The sequence below is a fragment of the Hyalella azteca genome, unplaced genomic scaffold (assembly GCF_000764305.2).
Source record: "Hyalella azteca isolate HAZT.00-mixed unplaced genomic scaffold, Hazt_2.0.2 contig5890, whole genome shotgun sequence".
Taxonomy (NCBI): Eukaryota; Metazoa; Arthropoda; class Malacostraca; order Amphipoda; family Hyalellidae; genus Hyalella; species Hyalella azteca.
The window spans coordinates 80,829-102,980 of record NW_025936068.1 but is presented as its reverse complement, the minus strand read 5'-3'; the positions used below and the strand labels follow the sequence as shown (position 1 = coordinate 102,980).

The 22,152-nt window shown below is 37.8% G+C and overlaps 2 protein-coding genes across 3 annotated transcripts in view; both read right to left on the bottom strand.

Annotated features, from left to right (window-relative positions):
- Positions 1–6,827, bottom strand: part of LOC108676355 (GRIP and coiled-coil domain-containing protein 2) — a 53,064-nt gene extending 46,237 nt beyond the window's left edge. The window contains exon 1 of the mRNA XM_018164421.2: positions 4,891–6,827. Within this exon, the coding sequence (XP_018019910.1) occupies positions 4,891–6,534 (1,644 nt within the window). The 5' untranslated portion in view covers positions 6,535–6,827. The remainder of the gene's footprint in view (positions 1–4,890) is intronic.
- A 3,303-nt stretch (positions 6,828–10,130) lies between these two features.
- Positions 10,131–22,152, bottom strand: part of LOC108676354 — a 79,481-nt gene continuing 67,459 nt past the window's right edge. For both annotated transcript variants that reach the window (XM_018164420.2, XM_047880674.1), the window contains 4 exons: positions 21,574–21,723; positions 20,190–20,292; positions 16,452–16,672; positions 10,131–13,066 (listed from right to left, as the gene is read on the bottom strand). In XM_018164420.2, coding sequence (XP_018019909.1) covers positions 12,891–13,066; positions 16,452–16,672; positions 20,190–20,292; positions 21,574–21,723 — 650 coding nt within the window. In that variant the 3' untranslated portion in view covers positions 10,131–12,890. The remainder of the gene's footprint in view (positions 13,067–16,451; positions 16,673–20,189; positions 20,293–21,573; positions 21,724–22,152) is intronic.

Genomic DNA, 22,152 nt, shown 5'->3' with positions numbered 1-22,152 from the left:
GATTTTTCATTATGAATATAATTGGAAAAATTCAGAATTTGTCACTACAGTCGGAATAAGTAGCGCACCGGTGAATTTACTTGTATAAAAATAGATCAAAACGGACATTCTTGGATAGAAGGCTGGAAAAATACTTTTAGTGTTTAAAATACCAGAAGGCTGGAAAAACTTTTTACATTTATATATGTTATTTTAATTTTTTCACGTTAAAGATCGCAAACACTGATCTGGTTTTATTCATACTGTAAATTTCAGACTGCGTTAGTCAGTCAAACCGACTCACATATTCACTCCAGTTTCCAGCCATTGCCAGCACACTAAACACTTAAGCGCTGCCACGACCACGCACTGGATGATAATGGCATGAAGCGCTGCCACGACCAAGCACTGGATGATAATGGTATGAAGCGCTGCCACGACCACGCACTGGATGATAATGGCATAAAGCGCTGCCACGACCACGCACTGGATGATAATGGCATGAAGCGCTGCCACGACCACGTACTGGATGATAATGGCATGAAGCGCTGCCACGACCATGCACTGGATGATAATGGGATGAAGCGTTGCCACGACCACGCACTGGATGATAATGGGATGAAGCGCTTCCACGACCAAGCACTGGATGATAATGGTATGAAGCGCTGCCACGACCACGCACTGGATGATAATGGCATGAAGCGCTGCCACGACCACGCACTGGATGATAATGGGATGAAGCGTTGCCACGACCACGTACTGGATGATAATGGCATGAAGCGCTGCCACGACCATGCACTGGATGATAATGGGATGAAGCGCTGCCACGACCACGCACTGGATGATAATGGGATGAAGCGCTGCCACGACCACGTACTGGATGATAATGGCATGAAGCGCTGCCACGACCACGCACTGAATGACAATGCCTTTATTATCATTCACGTATTCTCGTAACGAGTGCGCGAGCTGTGAGAGACTGGCTCATGATAAGACTTCCCGATGAGGCATAGTACTAAGTTTCTCTATTATATATTCATCTTTTAGTGGATGTTTCACGTGAGTGAGTGATAGATGTAAAGCTAAACACTGACAGAATAATAAGTTCCAAAGTTCGCTAGAATTAGTCTACTGAATGAAGATTGGTAACAAATGAAAATTGTGATCGTATGGCATCCATATATACTTGAACAAAGAACTGTAAATACTTATTGAATTTAAATATTTACTCAGTTTCCGGATTCCATAGATCAGTACAGGACCCTTATAGGACCAGGATAGGACTCTTTCTCACGTTGAACTGCAGTAAAGGGCATCACTCAAACTTTCACAAATTTTTAACGAAAATGTCAGCAAAAATTGACACAAATTTACCGGAATAATACTGCATTAATATTGAAAATATTGCTGTTATTCATATTAAGCTAACATGAAACATATATTTTGTATTCATTGAAAAAAATCGACAATATATTACCTATGTTACAATTCAAAGAAGGATAAAAGCAGGCGCACATATTAACCTTGATAAGAAAATCTCAGCGAAACGCGCGTACAAAATTATGAAATGATAGTTGCACTAATGATTAACGTTGAGTGAGCAGCAAGTTGCAGTACCGCACGCCAAGTAATGAGCCTGGCTCCTGTCCGCTAAAATTTTTAGTGAAGTATTTATTCGTAAAAGAAATCATCTGAAATTTTTATCTATAATAAAAATATTTAACGAAAGCTTTCTGCCACAAAAAAAAAGTATTATAAATTTTCATTTATTTATAATTTATTCTATTAAATGTTCATTTATTTAAGTTTCTCATAATTTATCTGCAGTTTTGATTCATATGTTCATCTGGCTTCATCATTGCGCACGGGAGATCCTGTAATGAGCGCCGCTGCGGTCCGCTGAGGCGAGACGCAGCCTGCGGCGAGAGGTGCTTTAGTAACGCGCTTTGCGTCAACGTACTTTAGTAACGTTTAACGTTTAGAGGTGCTTTAGTAACGCGCTTTGCGTCAACGTACTTTACGTCGATAGCGTAGGGAATGTCCCACCAGGCAAGTGACGTTGAAATAACGCTGATTAACACTTTATTTATTTTATTCAACGTCACATGACAGGTAGGAGGGTTGAGCGTACATATCATTGAATTTTGCATAAAAGATGCATAACAGGGGGAAGGATATTATGAATAGACTTGCATTTAAACAATGTAATTATGGATTTTTCATTTAAAATTAATTTGTTTAATATCTTTAAATTACCGTCCTCAATACTATTCGTACATAGAAAACATGGTGATTAAATTTACCATCAGCAGAAAAGGGTTATCTCTTTCAATTAACCGTCTCCAGTACGATCCGTAGGTACATCATGTACATGCCTATATTAACTAGAGTTTCAGTCAGAAGGCAAACGGTTGAATTAGGTTGTTGAAACTCGTTGATAAGCTGGCGTCGTGATAAATTCTTTGTGCAGTTCATTCAGACTAATTATTGCTAGATGAGCCTAGTTTAAAGCTGAAGAGGTTGCACATCGACTGATTATTAAGAAAATTATGAACTGAACCAAGTTTGAGATGCGAATTGCATGTTGCAAAAACGAATTGAAGAATTGAAGGAACCGAAACGAACATTTGCCTTCACTTTGCAGTCAAATAAAAGTTCAGTTTTTCTCTTCAATGCCTAATTAGCCAGTGAATTTACTCAATGAGTACGAATCAAATTCAAATCACAAGGAAGAGAAACGTCTCCTTCGAATCTTCGCGTTCACTTTGTGATAAAATCAATTTGCAATGCTTTTAAATTCGAAGAAAATGCAAGACAGTAATTGCTGAGATACGAGTAGAAAGCTTTAGAAAACGAGCAAATTTTCGATTTTTGATGGCGAGCTAAGAAGTTCCTGTTGCTGATCTCATGGTCTCGTGGGAGGCTGGGAGCGCCATTATTCATGACACGATCCAGTATTTTACCAATTAATTTTAGTGATTTAAAAAGCAATTTACTGTAAAATAGAAAGAAAATATGACAACCTTCTCAGGAAGAGCCAATCTTTGATTGGGATGGTGTCAGATGTATTGAATAAATGAATAAATTCGATCTGTGGGATTTCCAAGAAAATGAATATACTTTAGAACCAAGCTAGAGCGAATTGTCTGAGTCATCATTGAAGTGTTAGATTCGTGATTACAGTTGAAGTAAGACCAATCGATGAGTACACTTATGATGATTAAAGTAAGCTGCGATGTCTATGGATTCATGTAGGATTGATTTTCTTTGTTGGATTAAGTTGGTATATCCTTCAGAAGAAATTGAGCATAACTAAAAACAGAACTACTTCGAGAAACTAAGTCTTTATTTTTTTATCTAATAACGTTGATTCTGTATCTGTATCGTTGATTCTTTTATCTGTACACCTTTCCGTGTACAGGTTTACTTTGACAGGTAAAACCCCAGTAATAATAAACAATCATAATAATAAAACACCTCTTGACCAGCACTCGGAACAAAAGCATGCGGGAAACGCCCTGCAAAGACCAGACTCAAGTCACATACAACATTTCCGTTGCCATACAAGGCACAAGTCCCACAAAAGGTCTAAGTGCGTCAGGATAAAGCACGGGTGGAGTTGCGTTCTTCGATGGACACCCAAAGATAAACTTGGCAAACTTGGACTGCGCCGCCATCGAAAGGCAGGAATCCAATGGCGTCGGAAGTTGTAAAAAATGTTTTTCGTGTGAATGTTATTAGAAAATTTCACTCATAAAATTAAAGATGATAATTGTCCTTGGACACGAAAAGAGGGAAAGAAGCGTATGACCGGAGTTACAGAAAGACTGAAACTGCGATGCGATTCATGAGCGAAAAACATCTCCATTTGAAGAAAATATTATGAAATAATAGAAGGTATACAAGCTGAACGGGCTTGATACTATAGAAATTAGTCGCGTTTCAGTTCTGTATTGAACTGCTGCAGTTGTTATTCTATTAAAGAATAATTACTTCTTCATCAAATTGTTCATCTAAAAAAGACTGTAATAATTCCATTAAGTAGTGCTCTTCTGAGCGAAAAGGCGGTTATTATGAAGTATTAAAATGCAGACGTGAACTAATTGAATTCCTGGCCAAATGAATAAACGGTTAACTGGACTGTTGGATGTTTGAGGCCAAATTTGCAAACGTCAAAGCCTAAGAAGATATACCCATCATTTTGAATCAACTGCTTGTGTTTCATGCCTCCGCATAGCCTTTTACGCACGTCCAGCGTAATCCTGCCAAGATTTTAGGAGAGGTAACATATAAACATAAAGCCTCACTTAGTCATGTTCACCAGGTGCCATTTCGCATAATCTCACACAGGCAGAAAATTACTTTTGAAATGCACCACCATGACAATACATCGTCGATCGGGCAAAATTAGTTCATGATATAGATTTCTATACCTAAGACCTCGACTTCAACAAAATATCGAACACGAGAAAATTTATTTCCGATCACATGTTTGCTTGAATCACCGATAATTTAAAAACAAAGTATAATATGTAAATAAAAAATATTAATAAATTATAAATCTGTCTAAGTAGTATCGTACGTACTTATTAAATAACTGCGATTTACTCGAAGTAATTCGAATAACCTCATCTTACAAAAAAAAACCTGACCTACGAGAGAGTGATTCACAAAGCGTAATTTATTTACGCCGGCTGAAATTCAAAGCATAGGTACATCGAGAATTCTGAAATAGAAAGCCACATATAGAACATTTTTAGCAGCCTTCTTGGACACCTTGAGGTTACGAGCGAGCAAGTTACAATATAAATAGTGACGCTGTATAATGTACATATTGAGTTGACTAGCAAGCTAGCTTACATGGCAGAACGAATGAATATCTCTGATTGACAGAAAAAATAAGTTTCTCACCTTCAGTTTTTCAGCCATAGCCTGGGAATTTTGCTGTTCTATCTTCAGTCGTGTTTTCAACTGCCGAATTTGCGAATTTTTATCTTGAATTATTTTCTTTAGAATCAACAATCTCTCCTTCAAGAGTTTTAAAATCTGCTCTTTTGTTTTGGCCCACTTCGTTTTGGTCACTTCAAGGTTCATCGTTTTTTCCATAATGTTACAGTATTCTGTATCGGTATCGATAACTTCGGTATCAGCGCTGAGCCCACGTAAGTCATCAGTACCCCACACTTCGGCTTCGCATTTTTCAAAATTTTCCATAAACTCTAAGGAAGTTTTCTCCCTTTCATGTTCACTAATTCCATTTTCGTTTTCGGTTTCAAAATATTGCAGCCTATCTTCAGAATCATTAGCATCCGCAATTTTATTTTCCATAAGAACAACATTGTCTCTTTGTGGCCGCTCTAGCTCCAACTCCATTTCTCCAGGGCGCAAATATTCGTGATTCGTTTTCTTGTTTGTTTTCATATTAGATTTATCAAGGTTGTCATGTTCACTAATTGCTTTATTACTCCCTTTTCTTTTAAGAAGTGGAGACTCAGCAGCCTTTACATGAGGCCGTCTGACAAGGTTAGATTTTTTCGGCCCGTGCTCATCTCTTTGGAAAGGCAAGTCAGACGAGTAGCTGCTCTCGGAAAATTTGGTTAGGTTCCCGTACTGATACTGAGATTCAGGGTAGTTCGTAGAGAATGACACACAGCTTTCTTGATCAGTATATCCCCCTCGAGATCTACTGCGTGCCGAAAGATTGTCGTCAGGATCACTATCGCTGTCTTGATAAATACTTCGTTCTATATTGATGATGGCCTCCTCTTCATATACTGACGGAACACTGGGATTAAAATCCTCAGTAAATCCACTCTCGAGAAGATCTCGACTAGTTTCAAACTTCATGTTAGGTTCGTGTTGGTCAGAGACTATGTCGTCATTATCACTTGCTGCTCTAACAGTTCCTTCAGTGTCGCGCCCACTCTCTCCAGAGCTGCCATTTCGACTCAATGATCTAACCTCGAAGTTATTCTTCATCAGCGGGACGCCTACACTTGCATTTGAATAGAGCTGATCGGGATATACGACATCGGAATAATGCTGAAAAACGTTCACTTCACTGGACAACGATATAGTGCTAGAAGACGAGAGAGGGGTGCTTGCGTTGGAATTTTTGACGGAAAAGTATATTTGTCGAGAGCTCGTATCAAAGCTACCATCGCTGCCGGCGTTCGACGATCGACATCGCCTTTGTACAGGCACAACATAACCTGCCAAAGGAAGTTCGTAAAGAAGTCCAGCCTCATGTAACGACGAGCTTTCCTCCGATGTCGTCGCCCCATATGGTGAAGGCGATGCCAGGTACACCCCGTCATCATCTGTCGATTCTTCGTGATCGAGTTTGTCGAGAGACTCGCTGAGGCTGGATACCCTCGGCATTCCGAGTTTGTCGAGTTCAAGTAATGCATCGTTGGACCGTCCCAACGTCGAGCTGGAGCTGTGGTAAGCGTCTGGATGCACTGCGTCAGGTAGAAGGAGCTCCTGTTGAATATCGTCCGAATAACTCTGTTTCTGCAGATGCCTTCTTGACAGAGATACTCGCCTTTTGCTCATCGTGCTATTGTTTCTATCAGTCAAATAATAGACCTATTGGTGGTGGGTGTTGTGTGCTTATAACATTTTCACACCACAACTAGTAAATTGAAGGCATAACTTTGCAGTGCACCCATTATGCAGATTGATTTATGCCGCAGAACAGACGGAACCATGGAGGCTCATGGCTGAACATAGAAGTTAGCTAATAAATTAAGAGTTAACAAATCATAGGCATAGTTGTGTAGTTTTCTACTCTGGTTTCCAACATTCTAGCAAAGATTCTGATGCAATGAAAATAGTTGCGACGATGTATCTGGCCGAGGTATCGATCAATGAAACCGAAAAACATAGGTAGTATAATACTAACATAAAATATGACGGATGACACATTTAAGGCTTAGCGTCGCCTTTGTTCGATTAAGTAACTCATGCTATTTAAATTATGTAATAAAAATAGTATCTCAAACCGATATGGTTATCATCGATTCATCATCGAGGTTTAGGTTCACAGCAACTTTTGCGAAAAACGATTAATAAATGCTAGGAGAATTTTCTGTTACTCCTTCATACTTCTCTTTAAATAAAATTAACAGATAAATCCTTATGAAATGTAATTGCATTAGATTAGAAGATCGTCTATAACCTTGCAAATTGCAATTCAATCGACGTGGGAGAATTTCAGGTTAGGATATCACAGCCAAGTTATTTCAATGCACACACGTTACCACTAGATTTCCATGATTAAGGTTTTCCAAACCTTCAACTCATTCAACCCCCTGTCATTTTACGAATTATTTAATCAACAGAGGTTACAGCTTCGTATCACTGAATCCATTTAAAGAGATTTCAACACTTCAATTTTTCACAATGGCATTTTTTTCAAGGTTCGAAAGCATAGAAGACCGCGTACTTTCTAAATTTCAAGGCATGTCTTTTCAATTCTCTAGCACATGGGCACATAAGTGTAGTTTTTTCTCGACAAATAGAATACTTTTTATTACTTTACATATATATAAAAGGTGATCACTTGAAGTTACTATAAAGTGAAATTTTTATTTATGACGGCTTTTAGGTTTGCTATCATTGGGGGCCTGGCCTCCAGAGAAGAGCACAATCGCACGTACAACCCTTCTCACGTCCACCATTACACTGAGCAGGTTGACTGCTCAGTCTTGACTCTTGACTGCTTTGTCACTCGGCCGTCCGCACTCGGCGACCCGAGTCCGCTGCAGGGATTGCTCAACAACCCATGCAATCATCGTACACACGATATTCATGGCACCATACCATGAAAATATTGCAATATACGAGTATAAATTCACACGCCATTCAGATGAAAACGTTAAGCAAGAAAATGTCTCTTTGATCACCTCAAATATGTTATAAAAATGCTTATGGACCGGTCCTATAAAAATGTAAAATTCGTTCCATTCAATTTTGTTCCGGGAATCTTATATTCAGTGGAATGACCGAATGAGTGAATAGAAGGCCGAGAAATCGGTTAATTTGATACCTCGAATTAGAGTTTGTGAAGGGAAATTTCGCTTAGCTGTTGAATTCAATAAGATTTTATAATAAACGTGGTTTATTCCTTGCCGTTGGTGTCATAAACTATGATGCTTAAAGAAACCAAATAATGCAAAAATTTTACCATGGCGAATCGTTTATATTGATCAGCATCAGATTGACACGTTATTGAGCAATGACGAAACCTCATTGCCGCTATAGAAAAGCGTGACGTACAATTATTATTGAAGATTTAAGCTTTCCAAATTTTCCCCACCCTAAACATAGCAAATAAAAAAAATCCCCCAGCTTTGTTTTCTGTTGAGGAAAATGATACACAAATTCAAGGTTTTAGATTATTTCTATGTAATATGTATAGTAAATTTGTCTCTTAAAACGAGTATTGTGGTTCATAAATGAAAGAGGAGAACTATTCTAAGCACATCTAGAGGTAATGAGAGTTCATTAATTAATCACTAAATGAATTCATATATACCGTACGGTCTGTATAATAGATTCTTTAATAGAAAGCAATCACCTTGATCTGAGCTAGGATTTTTTCAACTGACAAAAAATTACTGATTTTTATTAAAAATTCCGTAATTTTCGGTTAGTTATTTCTGTTAACAAAAACGACTTCATGAATTTGACGCCACATAAAACGAATCGTACTACTATGACATCAAAAATACACATGCTAATTAAAACCAAAGAGCAATACTTCAAGTTGAATAAAGTTCATTATTATATAATAAAACTTTCTTCTGCAATTAAATTTAAAAAAAAAGTCTCGTAACAATTTTGAGACTAGAAAAGCACCGACCAAGAGTCTCTAGGTAAACATTATAATTAAATATTAGGGAGCTAATTAACGACTTATACAGTATATGCGTCAGGACAGGAGTTTCAATCACTGGAGCGATAGACGGAATAGTTAGAGAATGTATTCATTTAATAATTCATTCCTCGATTACGGACAGATAGTTATTCACCTGAATTTACTGGCAGGTATCAATAGGAAATCACTCTTCTGAGAACGGAAACTTCTACAATGAGATGACTGTTTAGTGACAATCGTTACAATGAGGACCGTAGCATAGTAACTCTTGCCGCCCGATAGCGAGTCTTTTGTTGGGTCTAACTAATGGTTTGTGAGACCCGCCCTTAGGATGATCGTCGTTAAGATTGCCCAGCACGGTAACGGCTGGCACGGTGCCAGTTCTTTTGTTGGGTCTAACAAATGGTTTGTGAGACCCGCCCTTAGGATGATCGTCGTTAAGATTGCCCAGCACGGTAACGGCTGGCACGGTGCCAGTAGAGCACGGTATCAGCGAGGACCTGCATGCACCGACAGGGCACGGTACCAGCATGGCATAGTATCAGCAGGGCACGGTACCGGTGGGGCACATTGCCGACAGAGAACGTTATTAGTATAAGACAGTTTCAACTGGGCACCGTTTCAAAAAATCAACAACAGGGCCCGGTACCAGCAGGACACGCTACCAGCAGTGCCTGGTGCCAGCAGAGCACGGTACCAGCATGGCACCGTGTGATGGCAGGGTACCGTGAAATGCATAGATACAAAATAGCGGCGATTCATATCGCTTTGATATGAGCGTTCTAACCCGCTATTTACCGTTAAATTACTCTGGATCAAAAAGCGAGGCTATAAATCGGATCATTTATGGTCAATAACCGAAGAAATAAAAACTACTGCTATAAATTTTAGCTGGAATATGATTAAAATTCACAGACAATCTGACCAGCTAGGCGGTGCTATTACAGCCTAATTAACTTCGCCAATCCCAAGAATGCATGAAAATTTTGTACAAAGTTAAACAATAAAAGTTCTTGACTTCCAAGAAAATAATTCATCAATGTACGAGTTCTTCTCTAAGCAGATGAATTAATGAGTAAATGTTATCTCATATCCGCGTTTTACTAACCAAGACACGCTACCACACCACCAACAAACTGATAATACGTGTTTCTTGGCGAATACTTTTTGAGAATAAAAATGCTATTGAAAAGCAATTAGACGATTCCTTTAAACACTCTTCAGAATTGTGTGAAGTATTAAAGTAAACAACTGTTAACCGCATAAATTAATCACCGTGTTTCTACTGCGTGCAAGAATGAGTCGAAATTCGTAAGCATAGTAGAATTCATGGCAATATGTACGAGCGATGAACCACTTGGTCGTGGAATTGCATCAAATTAAGTCAAATTGAATTCCTTAATATTTATTCTTATCAAATATGATATGAAAAGGAAACGAATTAAATAATTATAATTTATAATGAATTCCGCTAGCTCTCACAGACTTTTTTTTTCGCTGGGCCAATGTGCTAAACCATACTGTCAAATTACCGAGTTACTTGAGCGTATTATTTTATGTCCAGGTTATATAAACTTTATTGAAAAGTTCACGATTATTTAAATTTCACGATAAAACCATTCCCAACCTCGAAGGGCGCCAAGGATTCCTCTTCCCCTGGATTCATCGGGGGCCTTCGATTGCAACGACAGGAGCCAAGATAGAAGCTCCTCGTCATCTGTACGCTCTCCTTCGACCATGACGTCTGGAGTGGCCTTCGCGCAGCGATGTACACGTCACAGTGTTGTGCACATAGTGCTATTCGTACGGAGACTGGCAACGATGTACATTGTACATTGCACAGTACACGTCAGAGTGTCATCTCTGCAGTGCTATTCGTACGAAGACTGAAAACCACAACCGACGCAGTCGATTTCCTCCATCAGGCGACGTATCGGTCCTTTGTAACGTTGGATTGTGAGAGAAGTGATACAGAACAAATAAATATTGTGATGTTGAATATGATCTCAACATAGCAGTTAAGTTACACGGTAATCCTTAAATAAACAAGCAATTACATTTTTTCTTTAGTTTCACAGGAATGATTTTAAGCAGCGCAAGCAACATGTACAGCTCGGCGAGTCGATAATTGAATTTCTTTCTCGAGACCAACATCGATATAACAGTTCATTGTTGTTGCATGATAATTCGCGGCAAAAACAGTTCATCAAAATAGAAGACTTAAATTTTTGTTCCTAAAATTGAAAAGTTTCTTACAACTTCACGTCTACTTCACTCAGGTATTGTCTCTCACTTTCTATACCCTCCATTTACACTTTACAGCGTGAATAATTCATAACCAAATTATCAGATAAATTTCGTCTCGGGGATATTACATGTCGAAAATGACAAAAACTTACACGGAAAAAAGTTAATTTCAGTCTTCCTTAAAATTTTTGGAATAAAGGTCGCGCTTATAATAAAGTGATGGGCTCAACAACTCAAATGTTTCAGTTCTTCTGTCCTTAAAAAACATTCATTGCTAATTAGTCCCGTAATGAATGAATTGCATATAATATTGAAAATGTTAGGATTTACAATAGTAGGAATACAAGCGGGCAGAACTTCTACAAAGTCACTAACTCTGGTGCCGGTACAGACTCATGAGTGGTCATGTCACTAAAAATCTAACTATCGGTGCTTCATTATAAGTAAGACCTATTGTATGGCCGCCAGCCAACAGTCTACTAAAACTCTATACTAAAATACAATAACTAGATCATAAGAGAGGAAAGTTCATAGAAAAATACAAGTAGCAGCATCATGCGCATTCCATATTATAGAAAAAGGAGAGCTATTGATTTGAATTCTGTAACGAATCAAGAAGAGAACTGCTGGGCGCTGGAGAAATTGTATTTCTCCAAGTGAGAAAAATTTCACCGCCCGATCAAAATGAACTGATGGAAACAGGTAAGCTAAAGTTCAGTATAAAAGATCATAGAAGCCATGAGCAACGATCGATGTCTAATTGAGACGCTATACTAAAGAAGTACAGTATGTATGAGGAACTAGTGCGTTCAGTAGGTATATATGGAGGACAGATAAAAGAGGTACTGAGGGGATTCAAGGCAAGGAGTCGATGGTCAAGAAGGGTATCTTAACACTAGGTTATGATGATAAAAGTGCTTCAATCCACGCCTAAAAATGGCAACAGCTCCTCACTTATATCAATGAGACTCGGCTTGTGATTTCAACAACTGAAAATTTTCGATAATGCATTCCACAATAAATTCAGAAATCAAAAAACTATTTACGATACGTAGTTGCGCATTTTTATAGTATTTGTGCATCAAAATCGAATTATGATTGAATAGCAATACTCTAAGATACTAATATTGTACAACGACATAAAAACGGGAATAAAAATTGTCGCAGCACAGATTTGTAAGATGAACAAAATAAATCGTATATTTTATTTCGAATTGCAAACTCACAAAGCCAGGGAATGTTTCAAAACTCGAAGCACTGATAAAACTCCTCAAAAAATGTACATCGATATATATGAGAGTTCGGAAATATCTAAACCTCCTAATCGGATGAATTTTCGTGATCACTTCGACCGCTGCAGTTGTCGCCTGAAGAGCTCCTTGTAATTTTGGTTGTGTCTGGCTTGTAGCCGCTAGTGGAGGGGGCGCTGTAAGCTGAGTCTGACATAGCGGGACTCACACTCCTAGACGTAAATGTGGACTCGGCAACGCTTTGGCTGCTTTCTGCACATGTGGAATTGCAAGAAAATCTTGATTTTTCGAGTTTTACTGCTTCATGATGAGCGTAACGCTTACCTTTTCCAGCTGACAACACGGATTCCGAATTACCGTTTGTAGTTTTATGACACTGCTCGATTACGGCTAAACTGCTGGTTCGGTTAGGTTTTGATTTCGTACTGATGACATTTTTATTCGATTCTTTTCTGCCTGGCGACGACTTGGAAACTGTTGTTCTTGAACGCAACTTAGGCGACAACATCAAAGGACTTTCCACATTACGAGACTTAGTCGACAGCTTCGATGTTGACGGCTGATTGTTCCTTCTTGATTTTGTCGGGGCTGAGAGGCCCGCCTGCGCTTTTGGGAGTTTCTGGGGTGGGCGACGTGCGGGCGATAGCGCTCGCTGCTGGACTGCCGACCGCTGGACCGGACCCAACGGAGACGCCGCTGCCCCGACGCCCTGTAGGATCCATACAGTCACGACACCGAATAATATGTATAAAAAACATCCCTCTAAACATCTGACGTTGAAATAACGTTGATGAGACGACGTTAATGTAATGCAGTTTCAACGATGATTAAACAACCTTGATTAAACGTTGTTTAAACAAAATTAGTTCTCAATCAACGATGTTGCAATGTCATTGATCTGGAGGGATGTAAAACAAGCCAAGATTTAGTTTGAGCAAATTCAAAAGACAAATGTATTTCAAACATTTAAAGCTAGGCACATTTAAGCTACAGTACGCCAATGAAGCAAGTTACTAAACAAAATTAATTCACAATAATTTAAAGCACATCTACAAATAAATAATATCCACGGTAAATTACTAAGGTTTTCTACGTCTATGAGAAGGGAGGAACTACCACAATGGCATATTCTTAGTCTCTATAAAATTTATGTAATATGAGATTTGACCTGAAACGTCCACACAGGATTGGTTCGAAGATTTTGCTTTGTAAAATTGTGAATTGAAAACTGGCTGTAAATTCATGTTCCATATTGAAAAAACTTTTTTTGTTGTATATGTATAGACTCGTCTTGTTTGGGCCAAATTTTTGAGGAAATTTTGAATTTGAGGACGAAAAAAACTTTTGAATTTGAGGACGAGGAAAACTAAAAGTCTTCGGAATAGTACGATATATATCCAAATTGATATGTTATTCAAAAATTAGGATGGACTCTATGATGGAAAAATATGAGTGAGTTCATAAGAATAACTTTCTATAGTGAATCAATTAAATTGGTTAATATAAATGGCCAGGTATGTTAAAAGCGGTTTACTGGATATTTCGGGGGCCAAGTTTGTTAAAGAATGTGTCAATTTTTTGAAACATCTTCGATGGAAAATAAAGTTTTAATAGAGTTCTCCATTTTAGCGGGTGCTAGAATAACGAGTACAAAATACATAATCCGAATTTTATGGATTATGCTTTAATCAAAGCATAATTTGGAATATGCTTGATTAATAATGTATTTAATAATAATAATCATCATAATAACAGACATGATTAATTTATGTAACAAATACAGGAATGTTCACTTTTGTACATAATGTAGATTAGATTTAATAGAAATATATTGGTTTTGAAAATAGAGTAAAATCTGAACGTTTAGCTTAGTTATAGTTGTACGTGTATATACAGTACGCTCCTCTGCATATTATTAAGGTCTTAAATATAGAAAGATTTAAAAACTTCTGCCTCTGATGTTAACATCAAAATTATCAAGTTATATGAGCAATGAATATTTCATAACCCGGATGCAAAGACAATTTTAGTCCCAAATTTCACAGTAATAATAAAAACTTTAAATTGCTCATTAAGTCATTAGCCGCAGAGACAATCAGCTGTTAGATTGTTAGAGACAATGAGTTAATTTCGATTTTATGATCCAGATGAACAACTTTTTTTCCGACTACATTACAAAAATGCTTGGGCTGGGATTAAAAGGCTAAGTAACCAAAGTTTAATGACAGGTTTTGCATCTGCTTCAATATTGGGAAGAATTCTACTCCTTCACTTCAGGAGTATGATGTCCTAAATATCAGACAATGAATTAAAAGGATACGCAAACTGTTATTATTTATTAGAGACTATCATCAATGCATGAATATGAGCATGAGTGATTCAGAAATACTTTAAAACTATGCTGAAACAAAATTTGATTATTACCATGAATATTTGGACGATTCATGCACAAAATATGACGCGGTCAAAGCCAAGGATCATGAAGCATTGCTATTTCTACATTACTGTCAAACTTGCCATCTAATATGCATGGCTCTAATCAATATATGAAGCAGGGTATAAAAGCTATTTGTGTTGTACGCAAAAACTATCACTAAGCAGTAATCTCAGTGCAATACTAAAAGCCGGTGGTTCACGCTTCACTCTAAGTTTTAATTGCATTCTCACTCCCATGCTTTATAAAATATCTCTATAATTACAGTAGAGGGTGTCATTTGGAAACGCGTGATTTCTCAATCTAGGGTCAGAAACAAAGATGAAAGTAGAGTGGAAATATTTAAATATATTAAATAGAATTCCTATTTAAGGGAAGCTTTTCTCCAGTTCGTTTAAGAGATAACTTGGGTTATAGGGCAAGAATACAAGCCCGCGTCAAGTAACGGATGAAGTAGAAACAAGGCAAACTTTCATGAACTTGGAGGAGGTATTTTTGCTAGATGTTCTCTAGTTTTGGAGTAAGGTCGAGGTGAGTTTCGATGAATGAAATAGATGGGGAGGATGAAATAATGGAAGGAGACTAGTAATCTACTGTCTCTTTTTAAATTGCTACTCTTCAAAAATATATTGGAATAGGTGGCTCCAGGATTGCTGTACAAATGTTCGTCTTGGTACAGAAAAACAGGTGCCAATTTTAGGCTAAGAATCTTCCGAGTTTGCTTAAAAAATCATCAGGAGTCCACAAAAAAAATCCTCATTGGAAACTCACCGGTAGCAATCCATGCCCCGAGGTACGTACAGGGTATGTCCACAGAGGGTCCCGATCACTTAGAGAAGCTACATCAGGCTCAAACTTTCGCGAACAGAAGAAACCAAATGTAATACATGTAAGAGGAAAGGGACGAGTTAAAGGGAAGTATCTTTGGAAGAGAAGTTTAGCATGGTTTTAGCTGAGATTAGTAAAGAAGATTGAAGCATGAGTGACCCAGTGCAAGGCCACTAAACAAGCACTCCAGCGGTTGAAATAGAAAAGAGTACTCATTTCTATCTTGCTCATTTCATCGGGCCGGGAGAAGTCAAAATACATTATATGCAGTAAGGGCAAAGATATAGACGGAGCTATAGGAGCAGTGGCTGAGACGGGAGCTGTAGAAGCTACTTTGCAGGGAGAAACAATTTTCTCGTCAGGCAAGAATCTTACTCGTTTTTGACACTCCACATGGCGTGATACTCACATGCAAGCCCACGCGGAAAGGCATTCGAAAAATTAAAATCTTATAGAGTGGCTGGACAGCACAGTCCAGTTCAGGCCAGTGATGAAATGCAAGCGCAAACTGCTTGTAAATGACAGATCGTAAATCTCAGCAAGTGGTGAATAAGCAAAATTTCACTGACGAAGACTTGAGAATTTTTCATAATTCCACAAGATCACCGCGAGAAGCTCAGGCTCAAGCCGCTACAGCTTCATATACTTGGCCAAAGGAGGGACAAGAGTGGATCTGAATAGGATTTTGTTAGGAAGGATGTAAAGGAAAAAAAATGTAATGGATTGTGTTTTTTCGAGTCTGGTCGATCAAAGAAGAACAAACAAAACAAATAAAAAAAGAGTAGTAGATAGAAGAGATAAACATGGCCGCAAACCTCCTATAAAAGCTAACCTTTAGCCGTAAGCGAACCGTTAGGAGATTTTCCGGTGGGTGACGCAGCTGCGTTGACAGAGGCCAAAGAGGCCGTTCGACTGGGGGCTCTGACACTGGCTCGAGAGCCTCGGCGTTCACCTCGAGAAGGGCTCAGCAACTTACTGTCTTTGAACAGCGAAGCGTTCATCAGTCGGGGGTTAGGAGTGTTGAAGATGGACCGGTTTTCACGGAAGCGAGCTCTGTGGGAACATGAGGCCAGCTCATTAGGCATTAAGCCCTCCCATTTCACTGCCACATTACGTCGCCTAATGAGAAGTTTGGATGTCCTCGCGATTCATGTCGTGAGAAAAGAAGTTTTGGAGAATGAAGTTTGTTTACGAGCTCTACAATAGAGAGAGAGAGGGACGGAAAAAGTAAAGTATGTCATCCAAGAATGGTTTGCATGAGTGACTTAAATTACTGATCAGAAAGAAGACACTGCGCAAGTAACAATGCCTTGTTGTTTAAAATCACAGGCAAGTGCAATTAATGAGGTGCACTAAGAAGGAGCTCGTCAAGTATGAACTGCCCCATGTTGCTTTGATGACAGTGCAGATCTGCACACAAGTCTGACGCGACATTTTTGCGGTCACCACACAAACATGAGAGAAAGTGTAGCGGCTAAAACATGCAAGCTTGATGAAGGCTGGATTCAATTTACAAGTCTGACGCGACATTTTTGCAGGCACCACACAAACATGAGAGAAAGTGTAGCGGCTAAAACATGCAAGCTTGATGAAGGCTGGATTCAATTAAACAGGTTCATTAGACCGTAACAATAAATAGAAAAGTTATCTAATTTTAATGAATTAGATTCCCAAGGGTATATATGAAAAAGTTAAACTTTTTATTCAATTTTCACGTCTGGAAATTTGTTTTTATTTTTCCATTGCTGATAGAATAGATTAAATCTCTCACGCAAATACGAAAAGGTTAATTCGTTTATTTAATTCTGAGGTCAGAAAATTTCTTTCTTTTTTGGTTATTTTTGATAGAATATATTAAATCTCTCATTGTGATCATAAAATTAAAATAGATTATCGTTAAAAGTCGTCAAGTCGTAAGTTCCACTACGCGCACAGAAGTAGAGCTCTCTCGTAGGCTCGTTCTTAACAAACTTCATTCTCAGCATTTGCGGCAATGGTAACACTTGTAGCGCCGTACTGCCTGTATGGCCAGCACTTGTGCAGCTCTGCTGGTACTACATTTACATTATACAGTTAGCACCTGTCTTGGGGCCAGACTTTCAAAATTCGCTAAGTGAACACAAGTATTTACGCTCTATTTTCTTGTCTATGATAGGTGGATTTGGCTTGAAAGGTCATCAATGAACGGTTGATGAACTTACGATCTCTTAACTTTTTTTGAAAGCATGGGCCATGGTACTAACTGTAAACTTCTATCTGCACTTGCATCGCCGAAGTAGAGCACTAAATATACAGTATTGGTGCGGTTACACGAAGACTAAGCAAAATTTTTTTGGATTTCTTTGGTTCGTAGAGATTTCAATAGAACATGAGATTTTTTATGCAAATCGTATTGGATTGAATTACATCAATATAGCATCGATTCGAGTATAAAAGTGGATAGAAAAAGTTAATGTATCGAAGGTAATTATTCGCAGTGAATGAAATTCTTAAAATGAATGCATTTAACGAGTAGAATCGTGAGATGATAATTTCATTCACTGTTCAGTTATTATTAAGAGAAGCAATTATTCGTGAACGAAATTGTGCGTGGTTTTTACAGGATCAAAAAATGTCACCAAAAATACAAAGAAACTCTCTTGATTAGAAAATTTAATGAAAATTTCATCTGAATAATTATTGTCTTCGTGTAACCGGGGCAATGTGTGTGCGTGGAGTGTCATCAGTGCGTGTTTAGTCACGTAACCCCGCATTCCAGAGTTAAATAATTTGTATAATTAAAAATTCAAATAACTAATATTTGCCTAAATCACTCCGTTGCATAAACCATTCCAGTAACCGCATGACAAAGCCTGAAATGGAAAGCAGGTAGAAACAATTCAGTTAAAAATGCAAGACTTCAAAGTTGCTTAATTTCAAACTGCACCCTTATCAAAAATTCATGGACTGATTATCGGCGGCGGACAGACGGCCAACCATTATAGCCGATAATTCGTCCATAATTTCATGAGGCAAGGACCAGAACTTACTCGGAGGGTCGTCATACACGCGCCCTTTGCGATAATTGAAGATTGACGGCTTTTCCTTGAAGCGTTTTCTGATACAAAAAATATCATTAAACAAAATCAGTCATGAAAAGAAAACATCAGGGGCATTACAATCATAGATGGTCAAAAGTTCGTAACTCCGTTAGCCAATCACAGACGACTTACCAAATTAAACCTACCAATCGCAAATGAGAAATCGGCCGAAATGTGTACTTATTTATAGTTTTTTGATAGTAAGAAAACGAAAAAATAGTTTTGATAGTAAAAAACAAAAAAAAAATAGTTTTGGTAGTAAGAAACATGACTGTCTTTTTATCAAGAACCTGTCGAAGGTGCGCTGCCGTCTGATAAATTACCTTTACCAAAATTAATAATTTTCTTGCATTCATTACTCATTGGGCCCTTGCTTATAGAATACAAATTTCACTGAGATTTTTCCAGCTAAATCAAGAAGCATACTTCATGTCAACCTTGAAATTTAAATTATCGAATATTGTTGACTCGTCTGGACCCTGGTAGATTTCATCTAACATGAACTTTATCGTGATAGTATGAAATAAAAATAAAATGCACTTCTGTTGTTTGCCAGGAAATAATTGCTTCTGTTGATATTCCCGAATTAAGGTGGAATAATTCAAATCCAAATTTTTAGCCTTAAAAATGCAGAATCTTGTACTGTAAATGCAAGGTACAGTAATTGGAATAGCCGCTGAAGGCTAAGATTTTTTAATGAATGCCCTCGAGGTTTTTAATTTCTACCGACGTAACGCCCTTCAGAATTATGAAGGCAAGAGGCAGCTTCGACAAGATTAAAATCTTCTGACAGACTTCATTCGAAATCTCACAGGATTGTGGCTATGGCTTTTCTGGAAGTCCCAGTAAGAATCTCAGAGATTCACGATCGGCATACAAATGTAAGAGGAAACACCAGGAACTACGTATAAGCTGGATAGGAACAACCTGTATAAGATTAAAATATAAAAACTCATATAAAAATATCCGGCATCCTGTCACTTAGAATTTTTCACATGGAAGACAAAAGTAAAAAAGTAAAAACTGCTCCCTAATTTTCTCTCAAAACTTCATAGTTTATCTCTGTAGCCTTTCATGGAATGCTCATTCCAGTGACCTCATATACTATCTCACTTTTATATTTATGGAGTACCCTTCAGGGGGACTTATTTCTGACTTTAATGATACTCTTCTATCATTGGACTGACTTGCAGAAGTGAGGAGTAAGTACACCATTATAGCTAGTTCTACTGATACTCTTATCATTGGACTGCTTTGGAGAAGAGAATAGGAAGTATATCATCACAGCTGACTCTAACGATATTAACTTGGAGAAGAGAGGAGTAAGTACATCATTACAGCTAACCCTAATGATATTCTATCATTATGCTGCTTTGCAAAAAAAGAAGAAGTATATTACTACAGCAAACTCTAATGGTATTAACTTGGAGAAGAGAGGAGTAAGTACATCATTACAGCTACGTAGTTCTAATGATAATCATTGGACTGACTTGGAGAAGAGACGCAGCACGACGCAGATGATGACGAACATGAGGGCGAGGCCGACCAGCACGCCTATCATCGTCGGGTCCACGGGGTTGGCAGGCCGAGAGTCTGGGTGATACAAGCTACTTAAAAATAATATTCTAAGAAGATATGCGGCAACAAAGACCTATTTCTTCAGTTCCGACACTTCCATTATAATATTCAGCACTATTACAATAATCTTAGGCCTAATTTCATTGCAAAATTCGACAAACAAATGTATAATAGGGAAATAAAAAAAACACATAAATTAACAATCTTTCCTCAGCATCTGTGTCTCATGACAGTCGGCAGGGCATCATTAGCCCATTAAAAATCTGTGCAAAGGTTTTAGTAGCAGCGATCATGTGTAGAAATGCTTCCCGAATAGAAATAAATATTAGTCTAGAGTTTCAAAAAATTTTTTTGGCGCAAAGATATGCCCATTCCAAATATTAGTTTCTTTATGTATTAGTTTCTTTAATTTTTATTAGATAAGCTCATTCCAGTTTCTTGATGAAAATTAAACGATCGGGTTGCCATAGTTAAAATGATGTTGAAACACCACATTATTTTTAGGGTATTAATTATTTCAGAAAATGATTGCGCTATTTCCTTTTGAATGACAACAGGAAAAGAGAGTTCACGTATTGTTTATTCAATAATTCAAATACCCTGCTATTTTTTGGAGATAACTTTTTGGCATCCTGTTGGAGAAGTGATGAATTAATTGAAACAAATTCTCCCATAGAGGTTGCATGCAGTCCCATGAAGTGAACAATATGCAATTAAGAAAAATTGATCATTGGCCACAGTTTGTGACGACAGCGAGCGAACTAAAGATGAGGTCAAAAATGTTATTTAAATAGAGAGTACATATAAGAGCTTATAATATTGGTCGTATGCAGAATGTGTAAAACAAATTTGTGCATAGATTGTCTGATTAAATTGTAGTTACTTTGCAAGAAATAATTTACCAAACGAATTAAATCAGTGTTTTAAATCTGGGATCGAACCATCATCATGTTCTACTTGATTTAATTTCGTTGATGCTAACATCACAGTATTTTCTCGTATCTAAATTTCTTTGCATGTAAATAAATAAGAATTAATTCTGTAAAAGGGTCATCGGGTCTATCCTTTAAAAAAGCTTGCTATATAAATTTATTGAAAATAAATTCGTGGAATTTTACTTCAAATTAAACATCGAAAAAGCTCCTGATTAAAGTTTTTCTTTACATATTTCATCTTAAAAAATGACGAATGTACACTTTTTTCTTAAAGAAATTTCTATCGTAAGAAAATAAAATTTGATTCTAATCTTGAAGAAATTTGGCAGTAATTGCTATATATTTTATGCTTTCTGATTACGTTCTACGCAGTTGATGCCGACGCTGGGATGCATCTTAACTTCGTAACCCTTGACGCAGGTGCAGATCTTGTTGGTGCCACAGCGCCCGTAAGTTTCCTCCATGAACAGACATTGTTCATCGTACAGGCAGGACGTGTTCAGTGCCGCACCTGCAGCACAAAGAAGAATGTTTACTTATTATTGTGTACAGTGCATGGTCCGGCAGTACTGCACTACTTTTTAGCTTTTGAGTTATATGTAATAGGCAAAACAGTGAATGGGTGACAGCGATGAATGGGTGAAAACGAAAATGTTCGTTTTACCCCATATTGACGAAATATTTCACCTATGTATATAAAAAATTGCTAATTAAAATAGTGAATGGGGATGGAAACGATAAATAAGTTATAAAAACAGTGAATGGGGGGGACAAGAATCGCAAATTCGATATGAATACTGTGAATGGGGGATGGAAATAGTGAATGTTGGCTGTAAAAAGCCACAGCGTATCGTGCCCGATTACTGCTCCCCATTTGTCGAAGTCATCCAGGAGGCGATTCACTCGGTGGCATAAGAATTTCTCACGAAAGACGTAATCA